The sequence below is a fragment of the Canis lupus genome, chromosome 9 (genome assembly GCF_011100685.1).
Source record: "Canis lupus familiaris isolate Mischka breed German Shepherd chromosome 9, alternate assembly UU_Cfam_GSD_1.0, whole genome shotgun sequence".
NCBI classification, from domain to species: Eukaryota; Metazoa; Chordata; class Mammalia; order Carnivora; family Canidae; genus Canis; species Canis lupus.
The window spans coordinates 59,296,733-59,315,828 of record NC_049230.1 but is presented as its reverse complement, the minus strand read 5'-3'; the positions used below and the strand labels follow the sequence as shown (position 1 = coordinate 59,315,828).

Genomic DNA, 19,096 nt, shown 5'->3' with positions numbered 1-19,096 from the left:
AATCACCTTTTAAAAATAAATCACAAATCTCAAAAAAAAAAAAAAAAATCAACCCCGAAGTCCCAAATGCATCTCTCAGAACTTCCCTAAAACCATGTGCAGCAAATTTATACCAATGAAAATCAAAACAATTTTTGGAAACCTAAAATTGACTGTTTTCAGTTCCATGAAATTTCATTTAAAAAGCCCCATATGCCAAAATGTCCAAATTCTCTTATTTTTAAAAATTGGGATGACTTCCAAACTCATAGCTATCTTTTTCTTCCTTTTTTTTTCTTTTAAAGCTAGGGATGGGTAATGTGCATATGTACTTATCAAGCTTCATAATTTAACCCATTCGGTCAGTACAAAATATTTGCAATAAAATGCCGAAGAGGATATAAGTTTATTACCAGCGAATCATTCAAAACAATTGATGCCAAGGCTTAACAGATATCATATTTGGTTAAAGATATGTCCAGGACCCTGGGTAGCCCCAGCCTGCAGCTTTTAGTTTTTGTCAGATATTTGGGCGTATGGAGGGAAGGATTTTAGGCAGGACACATAAACCATTCTGTGGGATACTGATAACTTCCAAACACAAAAGCAAACTTTAGCGCCACTGTTGATCACGCCTAGGAAAAGCCCTGAGCCAGTGCCTTTATTTCTAACCAACATAACACAGTAGCCCCACTCTACCCGCAAAGGCCAGAGCTTAGGTCATTAATGTCTGGATCCAAAAGCAAGAAAAAACTCACTCCTTCTGTAGCCTGCATGGCACAGATCTTAAATACTCAACTTTAAATTCATTTTGAAATCAGCTGAGAATCAAACAATATGTAAAGAGAGGTTTACAGACTCCAATTTTAGTCACACTTTTCTCTATGGGTGTTTAAGTTTAGTACGGAAAGCAGTTTATGGAGAAATCAGTTTAGCAGGGCGAAAAAAAAGGTACAGTTACTACATCAGAGTTTGACCACTTTGTACAAAGTTATTACTAAGCTATCTTCCTCAGAGATGCCTAGTGGGAATACTTTATTAACAATAGTCTCTACCACTGCATGAGGGTCTTACTAATGCGCATGGAACTTCAGTCACATTATTTCTAACTGTCATCACTTTACGGCAGGTGCCCCATTTCGCAGATGGTGAGGCGCACACGCACAGTTCAATGGCTCGCTCATATACCGTGCAAATGGTGGAGCTCAGATTCAAACTTAGGCTCGCTGCCTGCCCCAAAAGCCTATGGTCTATCCATAACCTCCCCCAAGAAGCAAAAACAGTAACATGCATTAATCTGTGCAGATTTCAGCCTGGTTACACATTGCTGTGGTCCATTTAAAGGCCTTCCGAATCAATTATTTTAGGTCATTAAGAGGAAGTTTAATTTGGTTGACAAACACCCCTACTGTGGTGACCTCACCTATCAACAACAAATGCCTGATGGTCACAAACCCGGACCATGAGTCTGCGGAGCATGGTGTTAAACAAAACCACATGTGCCCAGATTCCAAGTAAGATCTGCCTAGGCCAAGGGTATGGCTCTTCAATCACCACGCGGCTGGTCTCTGAGTTCCCACAACGGCCCTGCCCCTTATCGCTTGCAAGGACTTTATGAAAAGAAGCCACCAGTCCCATGTGGCTATGCTCAGTTAAAAGTGCCTTTGAGTTAATGTCAATTTAGAAAAAGTCACTCACTAAAAAATACAAAAGGAGGCTGGGAGAGGGGAAAGTCAATCTTAGGTAGATGCGTTCCAACGATGCAATATTGATACACATATAGTCACTTCCATTTATTTGGCACCTACCATGTGTCAGGTATCGATTCCCTCACTTACTCATTAAAAACTCCTATGAAGTGGGGGAATCTACCCATTTAAAAGCGAGGCATCTGGGGCTCAAAGAGAAACCATAACATCCCATCTGCAAAACCTACACTTCCTCACAGGAATGCTATGGCTAAAGTGCCATGTACACTGATAGACTCTCATTCAATGGTTGATGTCATTAGATATTTCTAATAGGCCTCTCTCTTTTTTATTTATTTATTTATTTATTTATTTATTTATTTATTCATTCATTCATTCATTCATTCATTCATTCATTCATTCATTCATGAGAGACAGAGAGAGAGGCAGATACACAGGCAGAGAAGCAGGCTCCATGCATGGAGCCCGAAGTGGGACTCGATCCCAGGACTCCAGGATTGCACCCTGGGCCAAAGGCAGGCACCAAACCGCTGAGCCACCCAGGGATCCCCTCTTTTTAAAATATGTGTTTATTTATTTGAGAGAGTGTGCAAGCAGGGGGCGGGGAGGGGCAGGAGGAGAGGGAGAGAGAGAGAATCTCAGGATTCTCCCCGCTGAGTGCAGAGATAGATTCTAGGACCCCCAGATCATGACCTGAGCTGAAATCAAGAGTCAGATGCTTAACCGACTGAGTCACCCAGGTGCCCCTCCAGTAGGCACCTCTTTATCTCTAAAGAAGACAATAATTCTTTTGTACGGAATAGTCTAACTGTGTGGTGCAGGAATAATACTCTCCCCACCCTCTGCCAAACTGACCTCTTGGCTCGTCTAAAGTTACCTGGATTCTAACTAGACCATTAATCAGGGCTAGAATTTGAACCCAGAGCCGCCTAACTCTAGAGCCTGAGAGTCCTTTCCACACAGCCTCCCTGCGTGCTGCTCCTTTTCTTATAATCTGACGGGATTTTGATTAGTTCATGCTTCTCTCAGTAACAGTTTATAAACTAAATTTTCTTTGAAGTCAGTTTTCCCATTGCTAAGCGGAACTTACATATAATGACTGGCTCAGTGATGATAGGAAAATTGGCAAACAAGAGCATCAATGATGGTTTCACATTTTCTACTGGGATTCTCCCTCATAAATTACTCAGTTTTTCTAATCTATAACAGAGGCTTATCTCATCTCACAAGAGAACATTTCAGTCACAACAAATTATACTGAAAATGTACTGACTGCAAGAGATACTTAAATCAACCAAAAGTACTTGTTTCCTTTGATTACATAAATTACTACTAGAGCTTTAAATTGTTTTATATTAACTAATTGTAGTATTAGGATTAAGTGACATTTAAGACTCACACTCATTTTAAAAGTAGATAGCACTGTGAAGAGGAGAGAGCTTCCAGGGGAAGCCCATCAGGTGAAATCCAGGAGCTCCTTCAGGTCCTAGGTTGAACAGAGCTGCTGGGCCATCACTCAATGCTGTGCATGTGACAGGGACTTACATAGGATATTGTGCATGGTAACAAATTGAATGCTAAGGAGATTCCAGCAAGACCAAGCTACTGTCCAACTACCTTCTCCTTTATATAATAAAGCAAGCACCAGCAAGCAATTTAAACATGCTCCTAACTGCAAGAATGTTTGGTGTAGTATTTTTCAAAAGCTCTTCAAAAGTGATACGTTCATTGTATCACTAAATTCTCACAACGCCCTGAGATAAATAATATCATTTAAATTTTACTGATGAGAAAACGAAGTCATGGGGAGGCTAAGTAACCCAGATACAAATGTACTTAGAGCTCTTCTCTGGTACATGAGGCTGTTGGACTTGTCTCCCTGATGATCCCCTCACCCAAATCACCAGGGCATGGCATGGGAGCTGCCTCGAGAAGGAAAGGCTCAGGCAAAGTTGGGGCCTCTGCCCAGCGGAGGGGCAGGGCTAGGCATGATCCACATAGCCTGATGAGACAGTGCACAGAGCAGAGGCCCTGGGTCCTTGATTGAAATTATGTTACCTGAGCCTCAGCTTCCCCATTTGTAAATATGGATACCTCCCCCTGGCAGGGAGATTCTGAGGAACACTCAAAAGTGAACACAGGAAAGGTATCTGGCACGGTGCCTGGTATCGAGTAAGGGATTCAGAAGATGTCCCAATCCTCTCCCCTTCCTGCCAAAGCTCTTCCCATGTGCCTATAACTAAAACTACCAGGTGGAGCCTGTCATGCAACTATCACCTTCTTATAAAGCACGAAGAGGATTACTTAGCACTAACAAATAAATCTCACATGGAATTTCTCAATTCCTGTGAGGATACGAGGATACATATACAAGTGACCACTTACATCTAAATATAATTATGGCTCAGAGTTTTGCATCAATCTTAGCATCAACAAGTGTGAACTACATCTTATTACTGTCTACCTGTGGAGTCCTACGAAGAAGCAAAATGGCACAATGGTAAACAGGAAACACTTTTCTCTGCTCACTATGAAACTATGTAAAAATAAATTTTTATAGATATATATAGATAGATATATATATATAAATGAACAAAGGATTAAAGACTTTCTATGCTGAGGGGAAAACGAAAAGAAAAAACTAGTTAAAATTGTGTCCGTTTATTTGACAGAAATTCGGGTTCTTTGAGAGGCAAAGGAAGAAAGAGAGGTTATTTTTCTTTTCTGTAAATAAGTAAATCCTGTGATTTTGTGTGAAAGCCCGCTAGTTATACCGGGAGCCCCAGTGCAGATACAAACGCTGCCTCTGGCTCCCACAGACCAAAGGAGATCTAACTTGGCACCTGGATATGGTCCCTAGAGTGGTGGCTCGGTGCTGTGCCAAGCACCTGGTGCATCTGCAAAATCAGGCTTCTAGCAGCTCCCACCAAGCCTCCCCAGGTAAAGGACGGTGAGAGAGAGAAAGGAATGCTGTGAGTTGGCTTAGTGCCCTCATGTACCTATCACATACCGTTTGACATTTTAATGCTGGGACCTGTGGATATGGTTTCTGGGTCTCGCTCCTCCTGTTCTTACTGAGCTGTCATTTAGTATACAATCTAAATTTATATCCTCAAACTGGGCTGTAGAAAGAATATCTAATTCATAAAAAATACTTGGAAACAGGCGGAAAAGACAAAAACTAGTAAAAGTGGTGCTTAGACCCCTGAAGAAAGTCATCACTACAAACACCTCTGTCACAGCGTGGTAGCAAAGGAGCCATTCAGAAGCTTGGGTTTGGGATGCTAACACATCTGAATTTTATATATATATGGTTGTGGTGTGTAATTTACTTAAGAATTACCTTGATCTTTATAAATATCAATTTACTTTATTAACATGGTTAAGCAGTTTCCAAGCATTTTATATGGAAGGACTGTGTTTCTAATGGCCCAGAAGGAGAAGGCCTGACCATGTCCCTCCTTATTTACACACATCAATGGCTCTCCGTTGCCCTATAAAGTTCAGACTCCTTAACAAGGCTTACAAGGCCCTGGATGGCCTAGCCCTTGCCTGCCTACCTCAGCTCTCTCTCCCTTCAGCTCTGTGCTCCTGTCAGATACTGAACTACTCGTACTTTCTGGAAAAATCCACGGTGTTCATTTTAAGTCTTTGTTGATTCTGTTCTCTGTTTTCCTGGTTTCAGTTTAGGTACTTCCTTCCTCTCTGAAGCACAGCCCCCAGGGCTAGATGTAGTGTCTCTCCAACCCAGTGAATTTGGGTTGCCCACCAGACCCACCGCAACCCAAATTCACTCCAATTACTTTCCACTTGTCTGCATCTGCTCCAGACAAAACCCCGTGAAAGCAAGGATTACGTGACATCCACCATTTCATACAGAACGCTTCACATGATGTAGTGCCTGGTACTCAGAAGGCTCTCGAAACATTACTACAGAAGGGGATATAAGACTGCATGCCTACCACAGGCCAGGCCCTGGGATACACTGGACACAGACAGGACTCACTTATTTAATCCCCACCACAATCCTAAAAGATGGGTACTAGCCACTTTTACAGATGAAGAGAGATACAGAGAAACCAAGTATCATGCCTGAAATTCCTACAGCAGGGGAGTGGTCAAGCAGAGGACTAACAGTAGCTTCAAATTCTACAAAAGCACTGCTCCCATACCTGATATGGTGTCTCTAGCACTACAAACCAGGAGAAAATAGGGTGAGCACAAACCAGTTTTTTTTTTTTTCTCGACACTCTTTTGCCTTAGGTGATGAGGATGATGACTCTTGTAACCTAAGATGTCTCTGAAACATGAATTCAAAGCCATCAACTTAATGTAAATGGCTTTGAGGCCATTGAGGAAATAAAAATAGTAATGGCTGTTGATCTCTGTTGAGTTCTATGTGCCCTCATTTCATATGTAAGACAACAGAGATTAAGAGGTCAATTACCCTGCTCAAGACCATCACAGAAGCAGGAAATAGGGGAGCCAGCATCCAGAGCTTATATTCTAACCACTGCACTTTACTGCCTCTGTGTATAGGTGGAGCATAATCTACAGGCTAACCCGAGCCTCTGTCTGGAACTGTGCCATGGCCATCGACTTTCCTTCCTCCTTCTTGACCATTCTGCCAACGGGAATGATACACACATATGATATCCTGCATCCATCCCTCATGTTGCTCTGAGGCCTGTACACAAAGCATTGCTTGTGAGGCTTGGAAAGGAAAGTCTTCATTTAACAAATAGGAGAAGCACCATCTACCAGATGTGACCTGGCACCTGCTACCAGACGTGGCACAGAAGAGGGGTGGCAGAAATGTCTCCCGAACTGAGGTTGAGAGAATGAAAGGAAACAGCCAATGTGTAATCTGGCCACATTTCGGTACTTTCTAGCTGCCAGCTAACAAGATCATTCTCTCCAAGAAGGAACTAGGTCTATGCCAATAGCCTTGGCTATCCTGCTAACTTACCATTAGCCTCAAATTAATGTTTGCTTAAATGAGAGAAAGAATATAAAAAGGCAGAAGGAGGGGTAAGAATCATGATCAACTATAAACTGGTCACTGAGGAAGGCAGGCAGACTTTTTAAGGGGACGAGGTTATCATCTAACACACAGCAAGGGCACCCTGGGAGAGCAGGAAGACTAGAATGAGGTCTTTCCCCAAAATAACCTTTTTACAAATGAGAACACTAGGTTATAATTTATATTTCGTTTTGTGCAACAAATTTGAGTGTCATAAAAATGGTTAAAAAGTCTTCCTATGGTAGCTTTTTCTAAACTTTTATGAACATCTGCCACATTCATTTGAAGTTTAAAAAATTCTGGCACATATGCAAAGGCATAATAAGGTGCCTATAGCTTTCAAGAAAAAATAACAAGACAGTCAAAAATAAGCCTTTTGCTGAATTGCCAGTAAGAAAACTAGTGTGCGAGAGGAGATGGGCCTTCCCGAGCTCCTTCCTGAAAGAGCTTTCCTTTGGCCCCAGGTACGAACTCCTCCCTGAGTATTACAGCCCATAGTTCCCAGAAGAAACCTCGCAGGAAAGCATTTCTCTCCCTTGAAGGGTATAATAGAACCAGATAAACCCAATCAAAAGGATGACTAGAGCACTTGGGAGTCTGAACTGAAATCCACTTGAGGAGACAGAAAGACTAAACTCCATAATTGGGTAGTTCATGGCTGCCCAACACACCCAGGCCATGTGACTTTGTCTGGAAAGTGGCTTAGCTGGCCTCAAGCACAGGGCGATGACTATTTCTGTTTTTCTTTTAGTTCTGACCACAGAGGAATCCAGCATGGCAAACCCCTTCCCAACTTCAAACAGGTCTAAGATTTACCTTGCCTGGCACTTTCTGAACCTTCTCACTTAAAACCCTTCAAAGACTGAGGTGAGTAGACTTGCACCCATTCACCTAAACACAAAACTGTCAAGTGTTAGCTTCAAAATTGACATATATTTTGCACTGCATGTTTTACTACCAAAGGCCTTTTCAAAAATTCCTTACAACCATATAAGTAAAAAAAAATTTACTCTATCTTTAAGTAAAATTGTAGTGCTAGGTTCCCTGGAAACAGTGATGCCTACTGGAGGCTCGAAATGTGTTTGGAATTCCAGTTTTCCAAGCATGCACTCAATCCTTCTTTTCAGAAAGCACCTGCTCAGCGTCCTGCTAGGTACTGAGGACACCACATGAATGAAGCACAGTCTTTGTTCTCAAAGAACTCACACTCCTAGGGATGAGAGAGGAGACACAGAAGCAGATGGCTATCATCCAGAGCAAGAGGTACAGGAAGCAAAAGAGGGCAACCAGGGACTTCTGGGAAGAGCTGGAGAAGGACAGCCTTAGTCAGGGCAGGTAGGGGAAAGGGGGGCATGTGAGTGTGTTTGGGAATCACCGAGAGCACTGGCTACCAAGGGACAGTAAGAGGACACAAGGCATGACAGCGGTGGAGACTGAGCAGAACGTGGGGAGAGCAGGGAGAGGCAGGATGCAGAGGGACAGCGCCAGGCAGAAGGTACTCCGCCAAATGTCGGGACTATGCCCTGAATTTCACCTCCGTCTTCCTCCCTCCACAGCCTAGCAAATATTTGGAACACGGAGGCCTTCATTTTGCTTATCAAATAAGTGAATAAGGCTTCACAAGAATCCAAGAGAGCAAACAAAAAAAAGGTCAATGAAGGCAGTGAGGAAGGACCAGGGTGGGAGAACTGTCAGAGGCACAGCGACTACTTAGAGAGAAAGAATGAGGAAGACGAGTACTCAGCCATGCTCAGTGTGTCCCGCTTTGGTGGCTTTGCAGGCAGTGGTGCCACTCATAGGGATCTGGAACAGCGGCAGGCCGTGTGTGTGTGTGTGTGTGTGTGTGTGTGTGTGTGTGTGTGGATAACGCACTGTTTGGGGGAGTCTGAGTTTGAAACATCTGTAGCACATTAAGTGACAGTCAACTGGCACTTGAAACTTTGCATGTGAAGTTCACAGAAAGGGATGCCAGTATTAGAATCACAGCCAAGAGTCACTGACACTACCCTTGGTAACTGAAGCAAAAAGCCTTATGTGAGTTGACTAGAGGGCATGTGGTGAAGAAAAGCAAGCTAAGACTACTAGAAAGGTGGACAATACTAAAGGTAAAGGGACATGAAAAGGAGTCTGAAAGAGCCTGTGCTGGAACAGTCTGGAAGGCAGGAGGAGGGGCAGGGAAGAGCTGTGGACTCTGATAAGACCAAATGGCCTTTAGATTCATGTTTCAAACTCTGCAACAGCTGGCATGAAAGGTCGATTAGAAAGTATTCACTTTTAGTTTTTCACATAGGAGCTTTGAATACACCCCTAAACTTCACAAACAAAGGTAAAACACAGAAGAAATCTCTTCAATCTGATCTAAATACACCATCCAAGATAGTCCATAAACTGTGTACTGTATGTGCTCAGGGCTGGGTGATGACAAGGAGGAACTGTTAACAGAATGTAGGAGCCACATGGTCGTCCTGTCAAATTAGAAATTTGAGCAGATTTCTGTGGTCTATTTTGATCAAGATTCTCAATGTCAAACAAACAGGTTTTTCGATAACCAACTTGTTTCATTTTCGTAAGCACAATAGCACAGTGTGCAACAGTTAGTGAAGAAGCAGGTGGTCCTCGTCGACGTGAAATGAAGGGAACAGAAGAAGAGAAGTAGCACTTCCTATAAGACATGCAAAGCATCATCACAGACGGACATGGCTCTAGATTTTCCCTCTGAGAGCGTATCTCCTGTGCAAAATAGGCAACCCCCCCTCCCACCTCATTTTGCTCTAGTACAAATTTAAGCTCTCTCTTGAGAAGGGAAAAGCTTAAGGTTCATGTCTACGAACCAATGGCACTTACAAAAGCACAGAAAAGTCCTTTAAAAGAACTGCTATCTAATTGGTACAGCCATACAAAAAGCAATCTGGCACCAGATTCATAGCTTTGACCAAGCATTTCTACTTTGGGGGTTCTGTGCTGAGGAAATAAGTCAAAATGCAGATAAAGCCTTATGCATAAAGATGTTCACTGAAATGCTATTTATAATAGTGAAAAATGATAAACAACCTAAGTGTCCAACAATAATAGGAAAATGGTTAAGTTGTGGTATATCAAAAAAGTGGAATGACAGGCAACAAACTAAAAATTATTATTACTGAGAGTAGATTAAAAACATGTAGAAATCCCCATGCCATAATGTTAAATGAAACAGACATGAAATTATATATACATATATATACACACATCAGTTATGCACATTGATACAAAACATATATTCATAGGCTATAGACTATAGACTAGGAGGAAGAATAGTTTGATGCTAACAGTAGTTGAATCTGGAATAACGGTACTGTGGATAATTTTAACTTTCTTCTTTATACTTCTTTAAACCACATTGTCTATAATGAAAATTGTAATAGCGTTATAGTGATTTAGAATAAACATCATTTGGAAAAGTAAGCAAATTCCCTTCCCTCGTTCAAACCCTTGAAGAACCCCTTCCTCCTGCCTCTATGTACCTCACTCCCTCACCCATGAAAACTGACAATCTCCAAGCAAAAGTGCAAAAACACTGGGAGCCAGAGCCCAGTGGAAAGGGTCTCCACTGAAGCTCAGCTCTGTGCACCTGGGAGAGGTGTTGCTTCGACATGCTCCCATGTGCAGAGCTGTGAATCCAGAGACTGTCTTTTCCGCCGCCACATATCAAAACAAAGCCACAAGAAGAGAGATCTGGGGAGGAAAGGCGCCAACTTACCTCCATTAAACTTAAATGGATTCCTATGAGGTAGGGCATGGGAGCACTGTGAAGAGAAACAGAGACACACAGCTGCTTTAATGTCTGTTGCTTCCAAGAGAAAATTACAGATGGTTCATTATTTGGAGAAAAACTGTTTTAATAAACGTATGCACAGTTACATTTCCTTTCACAACAAAAATCCTAATGTGACATTTTGTTCCCAAGCCTAAAAACTTCAGAAGGATTTCAAAATGTGGGCAGCATTTGAAGCAGCATGGGTGGTGGGACAAGCACCGACCTTGGTGTTAGTCCCTACGTAGCAGCTACGTGACTAGCCTCAGTTGCCTTATCTTTAAAATGGGATACTTGAATCAAACTGACAGCTTGCGATCAGAATGAGAGAGGAGAATATAGGTCAAGAGATTAGCAGAGTTCCTGGCACAAATGGAAACTGTTATTGCCACAATTACAACAGAAATACAGTTACCAAGGTTGAATGGAAGGCATGATGTGTTTCAGTGAAGAATGATTTTTGTTATTGGCTGTTTCCTTCCGCCAGCCAGAGATGTGATTTAATTCTCTGTTCTGACCGGCCTAAGTCCTGAGGAACTTCGAGCAAGCCTTCCCCCACCAATTGCACACATGCCATCCAGTGACACCATGATTCACAAAGTCCTTTTCAACTGCTTCATTCAAAGGGAGGGCAATGGTTCCTGGAGTAGTAACTGAGCAGGAGTGGAGAACCCGACTCCAAAGCTCTTAAAGCCTGGGCATCATGGACTGATTTCCTTTGGTTTCGGAGGCGTGCGTGTGTGCGCGCGCAAATGTGTATGTGCACATGCACTTGCATACAGTATCATTTAGGATGCCACTTACCAATGATAAACGGGTTAAGTATCACACGAGGAACTTCAAATTCACCTTTCCTAATCCACACAACAATGGCACAAGGTAGGCGCTATCCTCATTTTACAGGGGAGAGAATAGTCCCAGAGAGCTTAAGTCACTGCTCTAACGCCACAAAACAAAGAAAGCAGCAAACCTGGGATGACTCCGAAGTTTCTTCTTCTGTGCCACACTGACTTCATTAATACCGAACCTAAAATTCCTGGGCCCACCTCCCTCGAATGTGTTTCTTGGGTATGGTAGGGGAGGGAGGGCAAGTAGTAGGAGGCAGAGAGAAAATGGCAGCCTTTCCACATGTCTTTTCAGTAAGTGACACATCCTATGAAAGGTGCAAGAGTATTTTGTGAGCCTAGAGGAAAGATACCTGGCTCTGATCAAGGTGACCAGGTACCTTTCCTCTGGGGCAGCCAGGAGAGTAGAAGTGGATCTACAAGGATGGCTTTTCTTGGGAACGGGGTTGTGGAAACCAGAATGATAAAAAATGAGAAAGCAGAGGTGTGCTTTCTCTTGAATGCTAAGGAGTTGAGGCTTTATCCTGAAAGCAATGGATAGTGAATGAAGGTTTTCAAACATCAGATGTGCATTTTTAAATTGCTCAAACATTTAAAAATAAGAGAGGGCATAATTCCCTCATTACCACTCAACGAATAAAATTCTTCAAGCAAAAATCTTTCTCCAGAATATAAAATGTCCTCCTTACTACAGATCTCAGCAGTAATAGATCTTGGGAGCCTGTAAAACAGACTTGAATATTAGTAGCACAGTTTGGGAACTATTCTTCTAGAAGACTTTTGTATTGGAAAATAGCCAAAGAAAGAATTATAAACACAACTGCAGTGAAAGTGGAGTTGTCTTTGCTTTCTTCTTCTTCCTCTCTCTTTTTTAAAAAAGGTATCTGCTGTGCACATTCAGCTTCTCTTCGCTTCTAGGGGCAAGGAAATGCCCTATGATATTTTTTTCGCTTAAACTGTAAACCATTAGTTTAGCTGCCAGCTACACAAATGCTCAAACTTCCCAGTGTGCCGGGCTCTGCTGTCCAAGCTTTTTCCAGTGTACACTGAAATGAATGTGTTTCTAATTAAGTAGCTTCAGGAACACGACAGCTTCAATGTCAAAAATACAAAGTCTGAACCCTGGCAGGAAGTCTTAAGACTGCAAATGTCTCATCTAGTGGAATCTTGCCTAATGTAATGAAAGGAAGCAGGAAGGGTGCAGAATTCCAGAAAAATGGCCACTTATTAATTTGTCCAGAAGCACAGCCTAACACATTGGAGAAAAACTCCAATCCATAATATTTAACCAAATCTTATCAACTTTTCCAGCTCCTACATTTAATCATGCAATTGACAAATGACGCTGAATTTTGATTAGAATTTCAGAACCAAAATTCCGGCAAATGAGTTAATGTACACAAAAAGGCCATTTAAACAACTGTGATAAAAAGGTGAAAATAAATACTGTGAAGGCCCCTGTGTAACTAAAGGCTCTTACCTGAAAAAGAAATGTTTTCTAGGATTTTAAATATGTAGGTTTTAATGCCATGCATGCCCTTTTGTCCTACAATAAAAATCAATGATACTCTGAAAGAGAGGAGAAGGAGTCATGCAGAAGTGACTACAGATGCAAAATGGGACAAAGCAGGACTCACCCTTTAGGTATCATTAGGTAGGCATTTTTTTTAAGCCCAATAATTTCCCAAAGAGTAATTATGGCCTATCATAGAAGTGCAATTTCTTAGCCAAGTATTGTTAGGGCTGCAACAGCTCTGTATTTAGAAAATATTGAAAGCACATTTACTCTGAAATCACAGCAGCTCCATGTTTTGTATAAATGCAAATTTAGACAAATACCTTTTACATTATCATCATTTGCTTACAAAGCCTCAAATACTTCCCTGAAATTACTGCATTTCTGCTGTGCAAAGATACTAATTACAAATTCCAAGTGGGGAGAGGAAAATAGCGGCAGGGGAGGAAACCCAGGGTCTCCTTAACATCTCAATGTAGCAAATATATAACTGGGTAATTCTAGGTGTGTTCTGAAAATTTCTATTCTCAGTAAACCTCAATAGTTATTGCAGTTACTGACTTGTTTTTTTTTTTTTTTTTTTGAAACCTCTTTTCTTTGGCTTTTATTGTAAAGAGAAATTTGCGGGAGGGGGATCACATCACCTTAAGGCTACTTTTATTTTCACATTTTTCTCATCCAATACTGGCCCACATTAACAAACATATTTATATCTTTGAAATTTATTTTATCGTTTTCTCATTGGCCACATTAACGTCTTCCATATTAGACTACAATCTTTGTGATTAAAGACTGTGTAATATTCCACCATGTATGGATGTGCCTTAATTCACTGTACCCTGTTTCCAGAGTTAGGTATTAAGTCACTCACAACTTTTCGTTGTAAGTCACACAGTGGTGAAAATGAACAACTTCACGTGCATGAATTTCCAATCATGGAATTACTAAATCAAGTCAGGGTTATTTGGTGTATATATACACACACACAAACACGCACATGCACACACACACCTTTTGTTATTTTTTTGGCAAAGCGCTTTCTAGAAGGCCAGGACCTGCCCCACTGGAAATCTTTCAGGACTGTTTCAGGACTGTTGCAGGGTTAGAGATAACCCACGAAGCACCTGGCATGGGAGCAGCACATGGTCAGCTTGGTAACTTATCATCTCCAGTTGGGTTGTCTCTGAGGCCCTGACATGGCTGGTTCTACTGGACCCATTCTCTTAGCACCCAAAGAATGGTTTCTTGTTCCTGCCCTGGTTCTGAAAGATACCTGGAAAAGCCCTGGTGAGGACAGTCGAGACTCCATTATGAGTGTGAAGTGCTTGATATGCATCACCTGGCACGTGGGTTGCTGACACCAAGTACACTCTTGTTACCATCCTATTTACTAAGTTCAGTAGGTTGCTTAACACTTTCTTTGGAAGGCAACCTTCCCTCTTGGTCTTATATACCACCAAGAATGCAAAGACCACAAGTAAACTATAATTTGTTACTTTCTCACCACTTAGATTGACAAAATTTAAAAACCACTTATCACTCTTGAGCATACCTTAAAAGGAAAACACAGCAAAATACATTGGTTTAACCTATTCCTAAAACACTCTTTCACATTCAGAGTTGGACCACTCTGAATCATTTTGTGATTCAGTCATCAATGTGCATGTTTTTCCAAGGGTATCTCAGTAACAAGACATAATCAAAGTTCATCTAGAAGCTACCATCCCTTATTGGTCTCCCACAAAGAACTTGTTTGTTGCTTCTCAAGAACACAGCAATGCAAGTATCTGTTTAACAGCAAACGAATACCATACTTCTCTGTTCCAGGTGCCTTTCAGCATTCTCAGTGACTTTACATTTCAATGCCAATTCTGAGCACGATTTTGAAGACATTTTAAATGGCAATTAGACACAACATGTGCAGAACCAATAATGCACATAACTAGCGTGGTGATAATATTAACAGCTATGACCAAGTTCATATACAGGCAGACAACTGTGTCACAACTGCCCTATGGCTGATGGCAACTGTGGGATGCCATTGTGCATCTCTGAGTAGCAGAATAGGGTATAACTCTGTTAGGCTTTTGTTCTCAGGGAATTATTGCACTGACTTCATCAGTTACATTCCGGAAGGGTAAAAAATATTCTTTCTTCCTTCTTCCCCGCAGAATAAAGAGGTTCTGCTGCTGATGCCAAGGCACTGACAATATAATGACCTTTACCTGAAAGGTATGTTTAATTTGAACCCTATTAAGGGAAAAAGGAACGAATATTTATCAAGCTACTAGAATGCAGCAACTTTTATGCATTACTTATACATAATTCTCAAGACAACTCTGCAAGAGTCCTATTTTCTACATTTTCAGACTGGGAAACGGGCTCAGAAAAGTGAAGTAACTTGCCCAAGGTCACACAGCTAGTAAATAGTAAGCTGTGATTCAAACCCAGGGCTGTCAGATGGCTGTGCCCAGCCTGTCCAGAGCACATGCTTGGTACTTACGATGTGCTGGTACACCATGGGGATTACTCACCCAATCCTCCTACAAACTCAGGCCTGCAATGTAGGGAACTTTCTTACAGGTAAGTTCTACGCACGAGCTCATTCCCCACATGAATGTGGCTCCTGCAGACTTATTAATGGTCTTGCAGCCCCGTTCATTATTACTGCACATTCACAATTTGTTTAATTCCTTTCCCCAGACAACTAGAGCCCTCTTAATTATGTTCCCCTGAGGTGAGTGGCTACTAATTGGAAAAGAGTCAGGTGAAATAAAAGAACACTGGCTGCTCAAATACATAAAACACAGCTTCCCAGGACAAGGGGGGAAGGGTGGAAGAGGACCTGCGGAGAGGTGGGAGGGCCCCCACCCCCAGGTGAGCAACACCTCTTTGACCTCAGTAAGGAATTAGCTAAGAGCTGCCGAGGGACTTGGAAGGTCCACTGTTTTGCTTTGCTTTTCCCCATAAAAATGCACAGTCAGCATCACAGTTCACATGTCGTAGTACCCACTCCACCTCTCAGAAGCACACACCTCCTTAATCACATATCCCGACTGACAAAGGGGAACCCCTAAGTCTTTCCTCAGTTCTCTACTTTCAAAGGAAAGGAAATTCTGAAAAAAAAAAAAAAAAAGTCTTATTCATTTGAGCTATTCTTTCTTTTTTGGAAAAGAAACAAAAGTGTAAACACAGCTTGTCCTGGACTCTTAAATTCTGCTCTGAAATAACGAGGCCTGGCATAGGTAGAAAGGTTAAAGGACAAGAGGTAGGAGAAAGAACATGAGCCAAGACCTCACAGCACATCTTGTCAGAGAGCGCGCGTAATCATAGTTCTGGTCTCATCAAGTGCGACCGCATGATGGTGTATGGGCCACCATCATGGCCGGTGTGCACAAGGAGTCCATCACAGCAGCCACTAGGGGTTCGATAGGCATTTTCCCAGGGGACCCTCACGGCAACACTGTGAGGGAGGTACTACTGCTACCACCACTATACAGATGAAGAAATGGAGGTCATGCAGGTCACACAACTCGTCAATGGCACAACAGACTAGAATCCAAGTCTGTTCACTGGGACAAATGAGCTGATCTTCTCCCAGAAGCCCAGTCTTTGTGGGGCTACTAGAAGGCGAGGGAAAGGAGATAAGGTCGTCCTTTATCTGCTTTCTATGGGCTAGTCAGGAGCTGTGCCAAGTCTCAGGCCAAGTAACCCGCTCTCTGTCTCCCATCACCACGGGAATCCTCTTATTCCCAATTTGTCTCTGAGCCCCAATCCCTTCTCCTTCAAGTCCTACTGAACCTCTGCTGCCCATTGAGCACCACTTCTCACATAACCCCAGTGGTTGCAAACACCTCCTTTTTTAGAGTCTTTTGTGTGGGTTGCCCATTTGGCATAAAGCACATGTTAATTTGCATGTTATTCTAGACTGTCAGTCACAGGAGAATCAAACTGTTTCCTGTTTCACAGAGTCTACCACATGCAGAGCACAGAAGAATAGTGACAGTGGAGCTGCCACATACTGAGTGTGCACCAGATACCAAGGGCTGTGCAGGAGGCTTTAGCCACCTTATCTTATTGAATCCCCAAATAATCCAATTTATACCATCCATTTTATAGATTTAAAAAAGGATTCCCAGAAACCTGCCGTTGGTCGCAGTTAATGGTGATTCCAGCTCAAACTCTTCTATTTCAAAGTCTCTTATACTACTCTTACTTAATATTAACTTCTCTTAGCCACGATGCTAATTTAAGAAAACAAAAACTGGCTATTTGATAATTATAACTGAAAAAGAAAACAGCAAGGAGATACTGTAAAGAATAAAACTGTCTTACTAGCTTAAAGGAAGTGATGTTCTTTGTTCTAAGTAAGATTTAAAGCCGTTTAATATAGCAACAAAAGTAGGAAAAGAAATAGGGGCAAAGGGAAAAAAAAAACACAAGCTGGGGTGAAACTGGCACTCCAATTGTATGCTGCGAAGTTTTGAACACCTGCTGGCAAAGCCATAGACTTGGCTCTGAGCATGCCAGCTGCCAACATCCAAAGAGGGAAATGGGATCATCACAGGTTCATGGTGTCCATAGAGAAAAATCAACTGGTCGTTCTGGAGCTTGAATTGGAAAAAGGCAACTGGGGAAGAGAAAGAGAACACGAAGATTTACTATGTGCCCAGTGCCTTCCATATGCTGCGCAATCAACAAATATTACTATGTGTCAAGTGTCCCATTGGGCTGGGGAGACAGGACAGAGACAACAGTTCAGGTCCCTGCCTACTTGGAGCTTACAGTTAGCAGCAGACATGAAATAAGCTTATCAGTGTATGCGTGTGAACCGGGGTAAGGCAACATACAAGGTGCTGGGGCTGGACCCGAGGGGACCTCAATTCATCGTGGCAGCAGTCTTGAAAGGCTGATCTCCATAATTTACAGAGGCATCTATGGCTCAAACAGGTTAAGTGACTTGACAAAGGTCACAGCTGGTGAGAGGCAGAAAATATGGCTTGAAAAGCAGAAGGGGTACAAATGCCATGAGTTAATCACAGTTTTTTTTTAGGGGAAAAGGTATTTAACTCTGTGGCTGGTTTCCACCCAGCCGTCCCTGATTTATGAGCAATAGCCTGGGATAAGGACCCACGAGAGGACAAGAGCAATTCTGGATTGGGAGACGAGGCACGTGTGCTTTCGGGAGCCAGCTCGCAGGGCTCACAATTGTGGGTAGGCAGGACGCAGTGTCAGGCACTAGAAGTGGTTGGCTAGTGTGACACAGGTCTATCACTACAGTGGAAGCATGGGGGAGGGGCTGGGGACAGTGCCCTTCTCAGTGTGGCCCTGGGGCTTCCTGGGGTAACCCTGGACCTTGGAAGAGATGCCTTCCAGAGCTCTAAGCCCCTGAACACATGAGCTACAAAGATAAGGCCTGAAGGAAAACCCAGAAAGGTCAACATCAAAGCCTGAAGTGGTCCGCCCTTTTGTGCCTCCTCAATCTACCGGAAGGAGACATACTTGGAAAACATCAGGAAGGGCTCCGTGGCTAAGACCACTGTAGCAGGAGAAGTTAATCACAGAGAAAAGGTCAGGAGACAGGGCTCTCTATTGCCCCAGAGAGTTCAATGAGAACCATAACAGCCATAGCCAGCTGCAAAGGCAAGTCTCAAGTTGTGAGCCACCAGCAGCCCATGAGACTCCCAGAGAAGTGCAGGAATGAATGAAGTAAGGAAGAAATGGAGAGGGAGGGGAAGAGGGAGAGAGGGGGAGAAAGAAAGAGAAGTGTGTATGGATAAATCAAAAGAAAGTAAACTCCTCCAAATCTAGAAGTTTAAAATGCAACTGGTAAGAGGGAAAGAGCTCTTCTTTTTGTTTTTCTAGGCCTAAGATATGTCAGTGCCAAGATGCACAACATCCAATTACTTCTTAGCCTAGCTTCTCAGTCTTTCAAATGTTTAAGGGTAAAAACCTCCTGGTTCCGTTGAGAGAATACTCTGAGCCTAGCACTGTGCTGGTGGCTTCATGGACTCTCCCTTGTACCAACAACCAAGAGGGGCAGGGATGCTTATCTTACAAGTCCTCCATGAGGTAAGGCACCTCCACTGCTGAGGCATGACGGCATCACGCAGTCTGTGGCTCCTGCTCTATTGGTGACCAGGAACACGGCTAGAATGTTTTTGTTGTAGAGACCACTATACTGTGGCCAAAGAAATTCCACAGTTTTCTTACTGTTGGGTCCAAGATAGG

At 42.6% G+C, this 19,096-nt stretch overlaps 1 protein-coding gene across 15 annotated transcripts in view; it reads right to left on the bottom strand.

Moving 5' to 3' along the window:
• DENND1A (DENN domain containing 1A) overlaps positions 1-19,096 on the bottom strand; it is a 509,324-nt gene that overhangs the window by 196,449 nt on the left and 293,779 nt on the right. For all 15 annotated transcript variants that reach the window (XM_038549421.1, XM_038549408.1, XM_038549417.1 and 12 more), the window contains one exon: positions 10,451-10,496. In XM_038549421.1, coding sequence (XP_038405349.1) covers positions 10,451-10,496 — 46 coding nt within the window. The remainder of the gene's footprint in view (positions 1-10,450; positions 10,497-19,096) is intronic.